Below are 18,297 nucleotides of genomic sequence, written 5' to 3' on the forward strand. Positions count from 1 at the left end.
ATGTTTCGAACTGTTAAGGTCTCTTCGACATGTATGATATGACTGAGCTCTGCCGCCTACACATGGGCACTCTCCACCATAAGTCTCAACGACAAACTGCATTTGCCAAAGGTATGAGCGTTCCTAGCAGTGGGGACTCCGAACATTGATGCATGGCCTGTAAAAATTGGTCCCTCTAGCTCCGAACCTCCCGCAGGATCCTCACTAGTCGCCCAGTCGCCCTAGCCCATGTGCACTAAAACAAAGGCATGATCCACTGTCTCGTCCACACCACAATCTTCACATACCGGAGGAATTTTCAGTCCTCAACTACTAGGCCCTTGTTGGAAGACAGTCCCAGACCACCTTTCAGAGAAATAGGGCTACCCTCGGGTGGAGTCCCAAGTGCCAGATCCAGGTGCAGTCTAGCCCATGCTCATACTGTCGCCGGAGAATGTGGGAGAGGTCACCCACCCTTATGCTGGTCCTAGTAGAGGTGCTCCAAACCCGCACGTCAGGACCTGTACACCCAGGTAACGGGAGGAAATGAACCGTCTCCGCCAGCTACCCCCCAAAAAGCTGAACCAACCTAGTCTCGTCCTATGCAGCCCCCCCAGGGACAAGGAGATCACAGACCCGCAGGCCTTCCGCAACCTCGACACTGACCATAGTCGGCCAATGCAGCAAGGGGAGGGCATCTACCCACGAGTCCCCAACCACATCAATACTACGTTCATCGCCAATCAGCCATCTAGTGTGCATCAAAGTAGTACGCAGGTACCTCACAATCTCTCGCCATAGCAAGGAACATCTCCACCCTCGTGCCGATGCCTCAGGGCCCACCTGCCCATAGCGGGCTGCCATGGTCTGGCTCCAGTTCTTCTCATAATAAATATTTTATATAAATTTTTCAGAAAAATAAATACTCAACCAAATATAAGTCATCTGTAATGTGCCACTGGTCAACCAAATATATAAAAACTATTTTTTCGGTCATCATATATTCAGACATCAACTTTTAAAAAAAAAAAAATATTTCGGTGAAAAAAAAAATTCGATAACCAAATGAGTCCTTAGTACCATGGTGGGTCAATGACCCATGTATTGGATATCGAGCTGATAAGAACAAATGCTAACTTCATCTCAGACAAAATGTTGAGAAATGTTGCATTACTTTGCGACAAATTCCTTATAGAAACTATAGAATTCCTCTCAGCCAGTGGCCCTCGTGCGGAAATCTCATGGTGTGCTGGAATAACAAAAGAAGTTTGTTCTACATGACCTCTAACTTGCATGGACCGAGAAAGATGGTTTTGTGAAAGACATGTTACATCAAATTATGCTATTTATGTTTTTTTTCCCTTTGCATCATATAAAATCCCAACTCACACAATTTTGAAGGGTCGTTTGTTCACCTATTAGGAAGCATGTATGCATCGGTTCTTTCCTTGTTCAAGGTATCGTCTCCTTGTTTTGTAAATGTTTTAATAGTCTTCGTCAATCATTTTTCCATGATGCAGTAAACAAGAAGATTATGAATTCTTCCATTTCTTTTACTATGTGAGGCTTTGTTTTTACCTTCAACCTAACATAACTTGCCCATTTCTTTCAAAAGAAGAAGACTTTGGTTGTCTGATATCTTCCACCCTCAAACACTAGCTTATATAGACGAAAAATCTTTTTGAAAACTTACTCATCTAAATTCATCTAATTTCTTCCTTTGTTAAATGTGCCTAGGTCGGCCATCCTTAACCAGATACCATGGTTCATTATCGGCATATATGCTAGGATTGAAACTTTAAGAACACTTATATATACCGCTAAAAAAATTTATCAATATTTTTAATTAATTGCCGATGCCATCTTAAGATGGTACATAAGAAAAACTGCAAAAAGTATTTATGGTTTTTTTTTTGGGCTTATAACAGTACTTAAAAACACTGCTGATAACTCTTTTTATTGTAATTATTCTACCCTTTGGCAGTTCGAGTATTAGCAAATATTCCAAGAACTTTACTGATGGAAGGATGAGAGCGATCAATATCCCTCAACTATAGAGCACAACTCTGGGAGTCAAAATATGAAGATTATAATACGGACTTACAGCTTATTTTGCATTAATGCTCCTAATTTAAGCATTCATTTCTTAAACTACTGAAATCTAATGTTTCCCAACAGCTTGGACTCTCTTCGAGCACCTGAAAAAAAAGAGGCTGAGGAGATGTTGGGAAAGGCTGGCGTCTGTCTTGATTCTCAGGTGACAAGTTGCAAGCTTTGCGAAATTTCTTTTGCAGGTCTATACTCTATCCATAAGAATTACGATTTCCTAATATTTATTAGATCGTACAAATCCTCTGGGTTTTACTAGGCAAATTCCCAGTTTAATGACCAGAAGCTTGTTTCAACGCAATCCTTGTGTATCTGGTGGCAGGTGATCAGTACCTATACTTCAACGTCTCTCAGCCCTGCTTTCTGGGCAAGAAGTCTACCAGGCTGTTGAAGCAGGCATTTGATGGTTATTTCAATTCCACAGTGCTGGTGGTAGGCAAAGGAAGGCTATTAACATTGTTGTGTGAACCAGCTGATACAGCTTCAACTCCTGTAAGACATGATTTGTCGAAGCCAAGTGTTGCTTGAACACCTGTTGGACTAGATAGAAATGTTTAGAGGATTTAGGAGATGGCACAAGTAAGGACTGATGCTCTTGCATCCACAGAATCTCTCTTCAGATCACAAATCACGAAGGAAGCATACTGCTGACCTCTAGCATAGGAATGTCCATGAAATTCGCAGCCTATAGGATAGGAACTGAAGCTTGATGACATAGATCATAACTAGCTGCCAATAAACACGCCACTGCAGATAATATATTTACCAAAAATAGGATATCCTAAAAAATATCCAGGTCCACTGGAACTCCTTTGTTCAGATTCATAAACCCTTCCTTTCTCCAGACTTGGGACCGGCCACAGTGGTGCAAAACATATCAATATCAAGAGAATTAACAATTAAGTATTAAAAATTATGTAACCAAACAGATCCATTAGGTACCAAATACAATAAAGTATGAGTATGATAGTCAGATTGGGTTGCAGAGCCCAAACTCTGAAATTAACTACTGCCTTATATGAAATATCTAGCTGCTACCACCTTTGATGTCGTAACTGCATCTAAAGCTCTAGAAATGACGGCATTGTCGCATCAATGGTGACCATACATTCGAGCAGAATCATACTGACCTTCATATCCAGGCTGTGGAGACACACTCTTCGCATAACCAATCGGCGCCGTCCCTGGATGACTTCCAAAGCCTGACCGAGCGGGAACGGACTGCTAATAGTAGCCTGATGGGTTTGATGGCAGCTGAGCATACCCTGGCTGACTGCTTGCTGGCGGTGGCGCACCATATCCTGAACTCGGGGCAGTATAGCCATAACCTGCATCAGCTGACCCACCATGATACCCATAATTCACATTGCTGGAGGCTGGTTCAACATAGCCTTGTTGGGATGATGGGTACTGCCCATAACCACCAGGCTGTGAGCCTGGTTGGGCGTAAGCAGGCACCGGTTGTCCACCTTGACCGTAGCCAGAAGCAGCTGGACCACCATGCTGGGAATAAGCAGCCAATGGTGGTTGTGGATACCCATCCACAGCACCTGACGTAGGGTAAGTCTGATTATAAGCAGGTGCTGGCTGCTGCGAAGGTGCACTTGAACTATATGGATACGATTGTTGAGCGGGCGCACTTGATCCATAGGATGAAGGTGCAGGACCCTGATACATAGGATCTCCTGGCTGACTTGCTCTAGGCGGCCCATAAGATGGAGGCATTTCTTGAGGTGGCGCACCATAAGATGTCTTGCTGTAAGCCTGTTGTTGACCGTAGCCTGGCTGTGGTGCTGCTTGTTGTCCATAGACACCTGGCTGCGAGCCCATGGGCTGTTGCCCATAAAACTGCTGGCTAGTTGCTTGGTTATCATACTTCGGCTCATTATAGCCATGCCCGTAGTTCTGCTGTGCGGGGGAAGGCTGTGCATAAGGAGTTGGTTGACCATAAACTGGAGCTTGAGACTGCCCATAGCTATAGTTCACAGGAGCAGGGGTTGATGCTAGAGAGGGGTTAGCCCCTGGGTTAGATGGTTGGCTGTCAGCTGCCTGGCCACCTTGACCATAGTAGTCGTAGCCACCACTTGGGTGTGTGCTCTGAACAGGAGCTACTGGCCTCTGATCCCAGCCGGCACTATAGCCACCTCTTGGAAGGGGCTGCTGTGAATAGCTGCCATATGATTGAGGATATTGTGTTGTCTGAAGTGGTGGATACATACCTCTTTGCTGGTAATCATTACCCGTGGTTGGTCGTGCTGGCACTGTTGCTGCGGGTCCCCACTGGGCTGCTGCTGTAGGCCCGCGGGGTCGAAAACCTTGCTGACTATATCCACCGGAGAGTGGCGAGGGCCTTGTAGGAGCCTGCACAAATCAAGTTTCAGATGGTCAGAACAGTGCAGTCTATGATTTTCAGCTAGTGATTCATAAGCATCAGGAAGTATACTCAGGGTGCTGATTTTGATGGACACCAAACAAACATTGTGAAAAGAATATCTATGATCCAGCACCAAAACCACACATTAATATTACAAATATTCAGGGATATGAAGCAATATATATATATATATATAACAAAAATTGATATACAAATCAAAATTTGGAACAAGTAACAGATAAATTGGTATACTAGTCAAAATTATATATGCGTGCAAACAGATATATACAAGCAAGCTAACAACTATTACTAAAGGATACCATAATTATGTGAAAGAATTATATTTTGAGTGGCCATGCTTACCAGACATAACTTGTCAGAAGCCCATTCTTGTGATTCACAATCACCTTAACTATCAGTGTTATTATCAAAGAATCAGGTGACAGCAGTAGAAAACCATCAATCAAGCATAACAAAGATGAATTAGTGCTAAATCCAGCTTTCTGGAGTCAGAACCTAAAGCAAAATAACAATTACAGCTTCAACATGATTTTACACGACCATTGCAATTGTTGCACACACTTGAAGATTTCCATCAAGTGCAAATGTGAATTAGGTTCCACAGATATCTCTTGTACTTATGGTAAAAGAAAGATCTCATAATCTCAGTGGTAACTTCACTAAAATTGCAGGTCAATGCTTTTGATGCTTGATACAAAATCTACAAAAATAGCATGCAAATGCCAAACAATATTGAATGGAACACAATTTTACAGAAGCAATTATTAAGTAATAATTTGCAATATTGTCGAAAGGGATAGAAGTTCAATCAAGATTTTTAACAGCAGATTTTGGGCCCTCATGGAGCATGCTCAAACATCAATAACAAGTCAAATGAATCAACTAGAGAATAATAAGCCATTTCAAATCGCCTAGCAAGAGTGTAGCATCTCAATCAGGAAACTCAAATGGCAGAGTACAGAGGTGAATGGCAAGGTTCTTAAGATATGCAAAGGTGAAAGATACATTCCGAACATCATTATAGTTACCAGGATATTTAAAGACAACTTAGCAAGGATGAAGACATTGTATATAGTACAGCCAAGGAATGTGACATCATACAAAAGATTATGAACTCAGGTAGGGGTGCAACCAAGCCGAGCTGAGCCAAGTATCAGGCTGCTCAGGCTCGGCTCAGTCTACAAGGAAGCCGAACCGAGTATCAGGCCCAGGCTTAACATTTCATGCTCAAGCTCGGCTCTAACGAGCTGAGGGAGCTTCCTTTTAGTTCTGCAGCTTATCCTTGATCGGGCTCAGCTTGTTTAAAAGCCAAGCAGCATGCACTCGCTCGTTTTCTGACTGAACCGAGCTTGAACCAAGCCATAGTCAAGCTGATCCCAAGCTGCTCATGAGCAGCTCGGAACATTTGCAGCCCTAAGTTTAGGCACAAGTTGTAGAATGAAAGTGAACAAGGCTTAAAACCTTTCCTTTGAAAATTCAGAGGTAACATCGAAAGGATGGGCCTATGGCCTCCGAACAAAAAGTTTGAGCTGATATCCTGCTAAAGTCCGGTAATTGCCGACTTTGAAAACCTTTGATGCTGGGTTTTCATGAACATTATAAAACTCGTGTTGTTTTGAAGGCATTCTGGAGTTATTGTACAATGAACATTTTCTATACTTTATAACTATAGTTAATGATAACTCATTAAAAAGCTTAGCGATCTTTCCAAAGTCATCTTTTTGGGTTATATCATACTCTCAATCCAAGTTGGGTATTGACAGACAGCAGATGTAAAAGAACAGAATCCCTGGTGAATAAGGTTGCTGGATTCTGGGGAACCTATATATTAACATCTAGCAAAAGGTTCAGCGAAATCAAGGAGATGGATACTAGTAGCTAGCTATTATAGTCCCCTCCCCTCGCCTTCGAAAAATAAATCAAGCTTATTATAGTTTGGAATGAAGTCGAAAGAAGACTTTCCCAAGGGGGGAAAAAAACTCGAAATAATCCTGAAAGATCAGCATTACAGCTTGCAAATGTGTCAGTAGTCCTCAATGACCTGCAAGCAAATAGATAATTTAGGAAGTCATGCAGATATTGGTTTTTATCAGGGATAAAGGAGCTCTTGGTCACAGTCATGCCAATTGTTTTAGTTGATGCATATTTAAACGACATTCAATTTCTTAAATTAAAAAAAAGGTAATCTGATATGAAAAAAAGATGCAAACATTATGTTCTTCAACAATCTTTCTATAATAATGCAACATGACTTGCACAATACCGCATGAATCAAAAATCATATTTCATGGGACTCTAGGATGGGAAAAGATATAACATGTAACCAAGAGGAACCTATGCTGGTCTGTTAATGCATGAGACTTCCTTGAGCAGAAATCACTGCAAAAATAAAGTATGATTATGTAAAATGAACATGAAGGTGAAACAGGGTAGCGGTCGAACATACAACAACATAATGAATACATTTGAAAATTTGGAAGTTGTACTGGAGCACAATAAGAAGCATTGTATCAAATCACAGATAATCTCCACGGCAGTAGTGTAAATTTAAGGGCATAGGCATGATATGCTTAAAAATTATGAATACATAGATACCATGCAAGCATTAAATTATCAAGACTTCATCTAGAATGGCGCATTATCTGAACACGGTGCAATCATGGAACATTCCGGCCGCTACAAAACACCAAGGCCATCACGATAGGCTTACAAATTTATGAATTTGATTCTTAAGTCTTAAGCAGTCTTACCAACTATAAAAATTCTTCAATTGGCAAGGGTTATAGCCTCATATCCCACTTCTGTAGATGAGAGTGAAGAATGGAAGTTTATTGCTACACCAAGAAACCAATGTTGACCTCATGTGAAAGGTATAGCCATATCTGCATTATGAAAGCCAACCATATACAAATTGGCACCTTCAGAATAAATAAACCATCGCAACTGGCATCAAGTGAGTTTCACGTGGATCATGCATGAATAGGCCAAGTGTTGCTATATGTTATCCACACAAAAAGCTCTCATTCTCCAAAGAAGGAATATCTGCATAGCTTTCGTCCTTCATGCAGTTGATGAAAAAAGGGTGTTCATTTGTAAACATGCAGATATCTCATTAGATGTTTTCATGCATAGCATCTTGCCATTTTCCTAAACAGAAGGTACCCATGTGACACTGGAATGCAAAGATCCACATTGTAATGACAACTAATATGCATATACAGAACTTTGTCATACAAGTCCAGGAATATCTAAGAGAAAAAACTGGGATGGTGACTTTTAAAAAGAAAATATCTAAATACATTCCTCGTAATCAGGGTTGTAAAAGACCTACAAAACCTAAATCTGTGAAAGTGATAGCCAGTACTACAAGCCAGCACTACACATCATTGTAACTTTGCTCAAAGAAGGTTCATACATGAAAATTTTAGCAAAAAGGACGCTCATTTACACAATTATGCAACATGCTTTTTCTTTTGCAAACTTTCATGTTAACCTATTGCAGTCACAACCTATATAAAAAGCTGTTGCCTTTGAGATTGTTGTCAGCATACCTAATTTTTAGAGACCATCAGAGCATCTGCAGTACTAGTTCTTGACACAAGTTAAACCTCCTAAAATTATCATGATAAGCCGCAGTTTGTGCAGTAAAATGGTAAAAAAAATATTATACTTTCAAAATAACCAAGATTAGCTACATAGAACTAAATCAACCAAATTTGACACCTTCACAAAAGCATCTATTTTCCACACACCATCATCCCAAGTGCCATGGACCATAATTGCAATGACCAGAAGATGACAAGTACAATTCTTCAAAAGCAAAAAAAATCGTATGCTGCGATACAAGTGATCATGCTACACAAATCCTATGATGATCTTTTTTATGAGAAACATTAAATTATAATTTCCAAAAATACAAGAGAATTGCTGGACTATCCTATTCATCTATGCTACATGCGAACTGAGAAAACCTATACAAGATAGAACAACTGAATCACTAACTATATTTTAGAACATCATTACACAGTTATTTCTTTGGACACAGTCTTATTAAACAATTTTCGCTTTCAAGATGCATCAAACATACAATAGATTCCAGCAACACTCCTCCATATTCAAAACAAAGCAATGCTCCAAGCACCCACAGATGAGCCAAAAAAGAGTACCTCACGTATCAAGAAATTCTAGGCTGCTAATAACAAAATCATGTAAGACACCTACCTTTATGAGGGTGTCACATCCAAGTGGCCATCTAAAGCTTTATTCTTCGGAATTTGGAATCATTAACTCATGGTTTTTCAAAATATAATTTTTGAAAAAAAACTAGTGAGAGAAACATCTAGTGGTGTGCAAACCACAACTTCTATGTCAAAACATAAATTGATGATTGAAGCCTTGCCCAACGATGAACAACGGCTAATTCCCAAGCACGAGTCTCAAAAGCAGTTGACATCATCCTGACTGGAGAAGGCAAACAACCTATTATATTATTCCTTATTTAGGTTTATTCTGGACGGACAATATTTCTTTTTTTCCTTCATCCTTTGCATTGAAATAACAGATTCAAATAAAAAATATATGATTCAACCTCAGACCCTTTTGAATGTAGCGGATAACAGCGGAGCTCTCAATCTTCCTCTAGCAAGAGGCCCTCATCCAGGATTATCTAGTTTTGAAAACCGATCTGACATCCTTTCTTAGGCAGGAATCTAGAAAAATGATAAATGAAATAAGTATTTTTTTGCTTAGGCTTCTGACTCTTCTCTCAGATTTGTTGGTAAGATGATTGAAATTATGAACATCAGTAGATTACAAAAATCTGATGAAACGCTCCTTTTCATTCTCTAGAGGAGGATTGAGCATTTACAACCAAAACCCTATTTGGAAGCTCATCTTCTCTGGGAGTTTCAAGTATCAATTTTTCACTTCAAGATTCACACATGCAGTAATATCCCAATAAGAATAATGAAATTGGAGGAATTTGTCAATTTTTTGGAGCAGATGAGACAACTCTACACCTTGCAATATGGTTACTTGTCTTTGGAGAGAATTTTTCCTAAGCCTTCAAGAAAATAGGATCTCTCTACAGAGGTTAAAACTTATGTGGAAATTGTCAAAAGGATTGTGATGGATGTTTACATACACAATTGTGACTGGAGGTTCAAGAGAAGATTAGAAGGAAACAAGTTAGAATAGTGGTGTATTAGATGAGGGATTGCCATTTGCACAAAACATTTGACCCTATGAGTGAAGGAGTAGTGGATGGATTGTATACAGAACACAGGCATCCACTTATCAACGAGGGAGATTGAGACCAAGGTTAAATTAGTGGTAAAAAGGCTGGGACGCAGTTTATATATGGGCCATCCTTTCACCTCAGCAGCAGTTGAGACATCATCTTGTTTTGAACCCATTTACCTTCTGTTTCAAAAATTTATTGTGACCCTTAACTATCAAAAGATGGAAAAGAGCAATCATACCACAACCACATGCATTTGCTCAAGTGTTGTGCAACTAGCACACTTATCTAAAGACTAATGTATCCCATTACTTGCAAATCATCTTCGGTCAGGCTCTGCAACTTGGGTTGAATTTCTTCTGTTGGTCTCTTTTTACCCTCAACTCCTAATACTAACATCAGCAACATCTCAATCAAACTTTCCAAGATGACACTCTGAGGGTATTAGACGAAAAATACATTGTCAAACAAGAAACAGTGATGAACAAAATTTGCTTCCGAAAAAAAATCTCTAAAACTGATCCAAAAAAAAATCTAAGCTACACTACTAAGGATTAAGCCAACATTGAATCCTACAAAGCCTTCCAAAAATATGCAGTTAAGAAAATAGATGCAAAACATCAATAATGTGGCAAGTATATCAAATATATAACAAGTGAACAACAGCACCTAAACTAAGTTTGGTAAATCATATTACCCTGCCCCTGCTATATAATGTTAGCCCATAAACCAGAGGTAGATGTATCCCACATAAGACAGATGAAAACAAATAATCTTCATACTTATTTGATTAAGTGCATAATATTGACAGCTTGAGCTTCATGAATAGACCTGATTCATGACTTCCTTGATCATTTCTTTGGCAGATTCAATTTGTTTTTTGTTTCCAGTTATTCGGACAGTCCTTTCCTTCGATGAATCGCCTTCAGGTAGATGTTGTGGGATCAACTACGCAAAAAAGAAAGAAGTTCAACAATTGAGTTCATAACAAAATAGCAAATTGACATGATTCTTAATAGAAAAGAGAACAAGTGTTTGATGAGTGGTAACCATGCTACCTGAATGCGAGCACCAGATCTGGTCTGTAGATTCTTAATTGTCTCGCCACCCTTGCCTATGACCAACCCCACCTAGAGAATGCAGAAATATAAACTGGTGGAGAAAGCAAAAGTAAAAAATATAACAATAATCAGGCACAGAATAGTTACCTTTTCATTTGGAACTTTTATTTCAGTTTGTTCTCCACCAGATTGTACAGTACTAAAACCCCTAGCTACAAGTGATGGGGAGCCCCCAGCATCAGCCTAAAAGAGAGGGAGAAATATAATAAGAAATACTTCATATTCCACTTCCATACACCCAAAGAAGTGGACAAATATGGTCAAAGATTAGAAACACCATAACAGAATATGATGTCAAATTAAATGAACCTCAGCTATGACATCCTTTATCAGATGTTTTGCCTTGTTGATATTTTCAACAGTTCCTATCAATTCCACAGGCCGAGTAGTGGAGTGCGGATCCGCTTCAGCATCTCTTGTGATTTGAATTTTAGCCCCTGAATTAATTTGCAAGTACTTGATTGTATCCCCAGCTTTACCAATAAGAACACCGACCTGTACAAAATGCCTCCAACAATCAACTTGTGGAAAGGTTCTTGTTTGAATTTGATAGAGAAAAGATAGGCACAATGCATGAAGTAGCAGGAGCTGAAAAAGTCTCAGCTAAATAATATGTAAATACATTAAATTTGTCCCTCGGAATTCAAGAAAAGAACAAGAACAGCCACTTTCTAAGAAAAAGAGTGTGCACATATTACATATATACCTAAGGATAAAAATAGACCAGATAATATCTATCCAGATCCATTTCTATATCCAAATTTATCCAGATATGGATAAAAATTTCAGCATCTGACTAATATCCACATCCATAGCCGCATCGGTCAAAAAAATGAGGATAGAGATACGGATAGACAACTATCTGATCCATATCAGACTACCCGGTATTATTTGCAAACCTATTTAGTCTTGTTTAGCTCTCATGAAACTTAAAAGTGACAAAATATTAATTTACCTTTTAACAGTGATATCTTTGATTTGTTGATTCATAAAGCCTAACTATCCTTTTATATTCGCATTTATATCCATACTATCGATATATGATTTGTATCCATGTCGTTTAAAACAAATATGGATATGAATCTTAACATCCAAGTGATATCCACATTTCTACACATGCCTGTTTCTTCTACTCCAATCCAACGGGAAATCCATCTGCAAGTGCTAATCCAATTACACTACAGCTTGGTGTCTCTAGGAATGCATATTACTTGTACATCCCAAATTTCTTCAATAGTTGACTTCATAATATGTGACTACTTCATGACTTCAGATTTGTTTTTTTTTAACTTCTAATTATGTAGTTGTACATAATCAATGCAGAAAAATAAGGAACAAAATGTATACAAACAAATTCTAAGATAAGTGAGTAATAGTTGCAAGGAACAAAAAGAAAAGGAATATTTTAATTGCTTTGTAGCATTACTAATATAAATGCTCTATGCAACAAGAAAAAGCAACTAGATTGGCCCATCTTCCAAAATAGAACAACAAAATACTACTGGAAAATAATTCCTTCCACAAAACCATGCCTGAAGCAGCACAAGATTATATCTTTCTGGTAATTAACATAATTATCTCATAACCAAGGTTCGCCGTACCGGTACCGAACCCCATACCGGTGCCGCATTAGTATAGGCGTACCGAGTGTCGGTACGGTGCCGTACGCTCGGTACCGACCGTACCGACATTGGTGTACCGATACCGGTACCCATCGGTACGAGTACGGTACGCTCGGTACCGACCGGTACAGCGAACTTTGCTCATAACTATCTAAAAAACAAATCCTAGAACAAATGGTATATTTGACCAGATCCTCTACAATTTAGTGCCACATTCTCATATTTATCAGGTTTGAAAGATAGTGTTTTGATGTCTTTTTTGTTATTTAAGATAATTTTTATTTCCATTCGAGCACAACTTTACCATTATACAAGCAAGATCTCAAGATACCAGTAGAAAAATAGAGAGAACCATATTTTCTTTGAGTGATTAACAACTAGGAACAAACTATTACAAAAGGTACATAGCTTTGTCAATTTAGTATATTGCTTAGCAGATGCATACGATGGTAAAGGAAAAGTTCGAGGAATTCAAAACATTGTTTTGCTTCCTAAAATTTCACTATGATTATATTGATATCTACATGCCAAAATGGAAAAAGTTGACACATTCTGTCGATCTGTTATCGTTAATGCTAGGTCCAGCACACACCCAAAATTTACTTACAGAAGCAATCGATGTGACCGGCTTCTAAATCATGGCAAACCATGGCTTTTATTTTATGGAATTTTTGAGAAATACTACTTAATAGTGGTGTATTCCCCCCCTTCCCTTGTTATTCAGGTTGTAAAATCCTGATAGGATAGGTTGTAAAATTAGACGATAAGGATTTCAAAGAAATGACTTCCATCTGATCAGCTGTAGGCATCTTTACTATGCTACATGAATCACATCATTCAGAACTTTTTTTGTGGGGCCTAAGTCAAGTGGTAACTGAGGCTGCAGATTAAGGAGGATGTTAATGTGGTAGATGAAGCATGCAGAAAAGTTTTTGTCTGCACATGCATGTAGATATTAAGGTCCTCTTTTCTACTGTGGTGAAAAGAAAACATAATTTCCAGTTTTCACCACTAATTTAGTATAACTTTCAAGCATCACAGAAGAAGTTTTCATATAAATACTTCCTTGCATGTAGTGCTTGCTAATAAAAAGGCTCGCAAAACAACCAACCTTTTAATGAAAGCAATCTGATACACAAGTGATGGTTACCATGACATGCAATTATTGAGGAATATTATGGCCATAAGAGAATCACATAAAAGAAATCACCTTGCTGTTTGGAACTTCAATCCTATCAGAAGAAGTTACCAGCTCAACAGAAGGCTGCTGTTCTGCTGAGGGAAGACTACCTTGCTGAGAAACCTCAGGAGTAGACTTCTGAAGATTCTCTACAGGAACCTGCTGAACATTTTGAGCATAAGCAAGCTGACCATTCATTGGTTCAGCCTCTGGCTTCTGCACTTCATGACCTCCATCAGCAGCAGCTGTCAGTAGAAACAAGAGAATAACTGTTACATTTCATATTCAATAGTAAAACTAAATGATGCTTCACCGTCGCAGTGGTCTGAGTAAAATTTGCTCAAAACTAATGATCTTCCCACTCATTAGAGTTATGTATTTTTAAAAAAGGTGCAAAAAGAAACAAAGCAGCATTTAAAACCCACAAACTGTGCAAGGTACCAACCAGATGAGATCTAAATTTACATGCATGTCAATGGAAACCATCCACATGCTACGTTTAGCACCCCCTTGATAGGAGGCCTCACTAGGAATGTAGGTACTGGCTTGTGTTGCAATGGGTATGTGGGCAATTGGCACATACGTCCGCATGTGTGGACAGCTATAGCATGACTTTTTTATGGACTTGCTCTAAACAAACTGAAACATCATATTTATGAAGATCGATCCTCAAGATATGTAGGCAGCTGGGTGTGTGGTACAACCAGCATGTTAGCTCATCTACATGTGTGGGCAGCTGTGGCATGCCTCTTCTATGGAATTGCTTCAAACAAACTGAAACCTCATTTTGATGAAGATAGCAACTCGGTGTCTGGTACACCCAGCATGTCAGCTCCTCTACACATGTTGGCAGCTTTGCACTTCCCCCTTTATGGATGTGCTCCAAACAAACTGAAACCTCATTTTGATGACCATCAATCCTCAAATTATCGATTTGCTTAAAATAGAAATGTTTCCCAGACGAAGTTTAATGCCTAGTACAAACATTATTCCTACGGTCTGTAGCATGCATGTTTCATTAGTAATAACATCTTCTACCCAAAAATGCAGTCGATTTTGGGATGTTTTCCAATAAAACAGTACAGGATCCTAAGTCTCAAGCTAACAAAAGAAAGCAGGCAAGGAACGCCATTTACAAATAAAGCAACCAGCTAAATGAAGAAGAGGAAAGAAATTAAAGGAGACAAATACCCAATCCATTAGTTCCTTCATCCGGGCGCAGTTGCTCGGCATCAATCTCCTCTGGCTTTGGTTCAGTGTCCAGCATGTCATTCGATTTCACCTTTTCAAACACTGCAGCTGGAATCTCACTGGTTAGCATTCCTATGAGGTCGAACACAGATCGCAAGGCTTCTAAAACCAAATCAAATGTCGGAAAAACCCTTAAAAAGAGATAAAATCTACAGCCCTAATCAACAACTTATATTCTAGCGTGATAAGACCCTAAGCTCCAAGAAAGATAGAGAAATCAAGAAAACGTCAACGAGAACGAACTAAACCCAATCACCGAGCGTAATAAACGAAATCGTTATGAGCAAGACCTGAGCCGTCGATCTCTTCCTCCGGGCGGACAGGCTCGGCCTCGCTGGCGACGGCAGAGATCTCCTTCGCCTCCGGCCCCGACTCATCGGCGGCCAGCGCCGGAGCGTCGGTGGCGACCTCCTGCTTCTTGAGTGGGGCCTCTTCGTCCTCGCAGGGCTCGAGATCGCCCAGCTTCCTCTTGTGATCCGGAGCGGAGGGCGCGATCTCTCTGGGCTCGGACGATTCCACCGCAGCCGCGGCCTCCCCGTGGAGAGCCTCCTCTCCCTTCACCGCTTCTTCTTCCGCTGGAACCGGCGACGCCGCTGCCTCGGAATCCGCCATCTGGGGAAGCTTCAAGATCTCAATCAAGGGCAAGAGGGGGAAGCTCCTGGGTCGGAGAGTGGGCGGATTGGGAGAGAAGCGGTGGAGTGGATATATAGGGTTTTAGGGGCCTTTGGATCGAGAGAGGTGGCGAAGCGTTGCTTTTATAGTAGGGCTGGGCATCGTTTGATGGGCCTCCACCATATGGGCCATACAAGAAAACTAAATAGCCTTAGGTTTAACATTAGTCCCATGGTGTTTTTTTTTTTTTTTTTTTTACTGAAACGAATGTAATAATAATAAAAGATTTAGGTTTACAATAAAAAAAGTCAAAAAATAACATTAGTCCCATTTGTAATGTGAGAGTAATGATCGATTGATTACTTGCATTCTGCACGTGCAATATTAAAAAATTTTAACAAAAAATATTTTATATTATAAACAATATATATTAACTAAATTTTTTTTAATCCATGAATCTAAGTTTAGTTCTAATCAAAAGAATTTCAGATAAGAAAAATTTGTAATGAAAAAAGATAAATTACAAAACTTTTATTTTTGTAGAATTCTATTTTTTTTTCCAGTGGAATTAGGGAAGGAGAATCCAATTAGTTTGTATTCATGAAATGGCATATTCCATTTTTTAATCCATGATTTTTTTATTATAGAAGCTTAGTTCTAATCAACAGAGTCTTAGATAAGTGAAATTTCTAGCTTAAAAAAGGTAAATTAGAAAACTTTTATTTTTATAGAATTCTAGAAAAAATATATCTTTTTTTCGCGATGGGTTCAGAAAAAAGAATCCAGATAGATTGAAATTCATTATATGATAGTTCAATTTTCTATAATTTTTTTAAAAAAATCAAGATTTTTGAAGAGAGCAGTGTTTTTTCTCCTTTCCATTTAATAGATTTAGAGATCATTGTTGTCGTAATCCCAAGCATGTCTCATGCAACCAAGAGGATATCTATTTAAAAATATTCTTGCATGTACGGCTGTGTACATCTAATTCTTTGTTCTTTTTTTAATAGTTATGATATATTTTCAAGACTATTTTAAAGAATTTTTTTGAGCTCTCAAAGTTCAGATTTGTTAAGAGATAAGGGATTAAGTCGATCAAGACGCCTGAAAAGGGCATCAAATGGATAAAAGTTTGGGCCTTCACGCTGTCTTTTGTCTTCATCAGCCTGTTTACTATGTTGGCCCAAAAGATCCAATCCAGCCCATTTTCATCCTCACTAATTAGATTTCAGTTTCTGCTTACCAACGTAACCAACCTTTTTACACACAAAACATTTGAGAAAATATCCAAAAAGTTTTATAAAATAAATAGCCTAAAATGTCGGCCAAACAATTATTTGAAGCTAAAAGTTTTCATTAGAAAGGGGTCTAAGTTTTACTAGTCCCAAAGTTATATTTAAGAAAAATATGATACTTGTCAATATAAGTTTTATTCAGATTATTCATTTTTTTGGGGTTGGCCCAAATTTACTCCAAAACTCAGACGGCATGAGTTGCTCTCAAGCAAGTCTAGTTACAACTTTAATCTATTTATTACAGCTTAGAATCTTGCACAATCTTGCCTATTGTAATACATATGATATTGGATATCACATATTGCATGCACATTCTTAGTATAATATCACATATAATTATGGTATATATAATATTGGATATCACAGCTTAGAATTTTGTTGTTGTATTCTAGGGGCTCAACTTGTATATAAAGCACATCAGTGCTATAAACAGGACAACCAATTCAAATTATATATCTAATATAAATTTTTCACTACTTGTTTAATTTTTATTTATTTTCTCCACGTCTACCAATCAGTGGAAAATTTTTATCTAATATGCGATGTAGTACGGTTGTCGAGCTTGGGAGCACACTGTTGCAAGAAAGAGGATATAGGAGGATTATGGCATACTGAGAAAGAGAGAGAGATTTTTTTGTAACATTTGGCTTGGAGCTTGGGACAAAATTTCGACATTTAGATCAAGGAGTGGAAGACGATGCCGGAGTCTGATTAATGCGAGTAAACATCACATGAACATAATGTAGAATATCTGGTCTACTTGGAAATATATGTGATACATAAATGTAAACAATCTTTTACTTGTGTAGCAAGTTGGTGGCAGTAAGAAATGGACAATAGCTATAAGGAAGGCAATAAGTAGCAGAAAATAACGTGCATGTTTACATGACATGTCTACGTAAACAATCAAGTATAAGATATCATCATTTCATCTATTTATACCATGTTTTTAGATGATTCATCTTATTTTTGAGTTTTTTCCAACCCACAAAGTACCTCCAAAATGGCTGCCCACATAGGACATCACTAAGTATGCGGCCCCATTCGTCTATCTGAAAATATGCTTAGTCTGAAAGACCACACCACCACTCAACATAGCTCAAATGCCCCGGAGTAGGGATGGCCGCCTCCGTATTCATCTATACTAATCCAAATCTTTTTTTTTTTTTTTTTTCTAAGGCGGATGGACCATACCTGACGAGTACGGATACACCCAAGAAAATCAAAAGACAAAATACTTTGGAGTGTCAAAGGCAACTCCCCATCACCAGCCCACAAGGTACTACTGGAGTGGCTGGCTACATAACTAGCCACCTAATCTGCAGTTCCATTAGCTTCAGGGAAAATTTGTTTGGTTTGTTTTTTTTTTTTTTTGGAAACATAAAAAAATAATTTCAAAGTAATTTTATTTCAGATTTTAGAGTACCATTCCAAAATTTCAAAATGCTCCATATATCAGCAGAATTATCTATTCCCGCCCGGATTAAATACCTA

The 18,297-nt window shown here is 38.6% G+C and overlaps 1 protein-coding gene across 2 annotated transcripts; it reads right to left on the bottom strand.

The window, feature by feature from the left end:
* Window positions 1-2,971: 2,971 nt before the first annotated feature.
* Window positions 2,972-15,627, bottom strand: LOC103711083 (uncharacterized). Of its 2 annotated transcripts, none has more exons than XM_088709572.1 (8): window positions 15,187-15,627; window positions 14,837-14,938; window positions 13,676-13,890; window positions 11,153-11,338; window positions 10,931-11,026; window positions 10,781-10,852; window positions 10,554-10,670; window positions 2,972-4,449 (listed from the first exon to the last, which is right to left on the bottom strand). In XM_088709572.1, exons 1-8 carry the CDS (start codon window positions 15,506-15,508, stop codon window positions 3,313-3,315), a joined length of 2,247 nt encoding a protein of 748 aa, XP_088565698.1. In that variant the 5' UTR covers window positions 15,509-15,627; the 3' UTR covers window positions 2,972-3,312. The 2 variants fall into 2 exon arrangements, with proteins under 2 accessions (XP_088565698.1, XP_008795301.3); XM_008797079.5 differs by having other exon boundaries at window positions 14,837-14,944.
* Window positions 15,628-18,297: the final 2,670 nt, after the last annotated feature.

Source organism: Phoenix dactylifera, chromosome 13 (genome assembly GCF_051530095.1).
Source record: "Phoenix dactylifera cultivar Ajwa chromosome 13, Ajwa_hap1_PhDact_Kaust_v1.1, whole genome shotgun sequence".
Classification (NCBI taxonomy): Eukaryota; Viridiplantae; Streptophyta; class Magnoliopsida; order Arecales; family Arecaceae; genus Phoenix; species Phoenix dactylifera.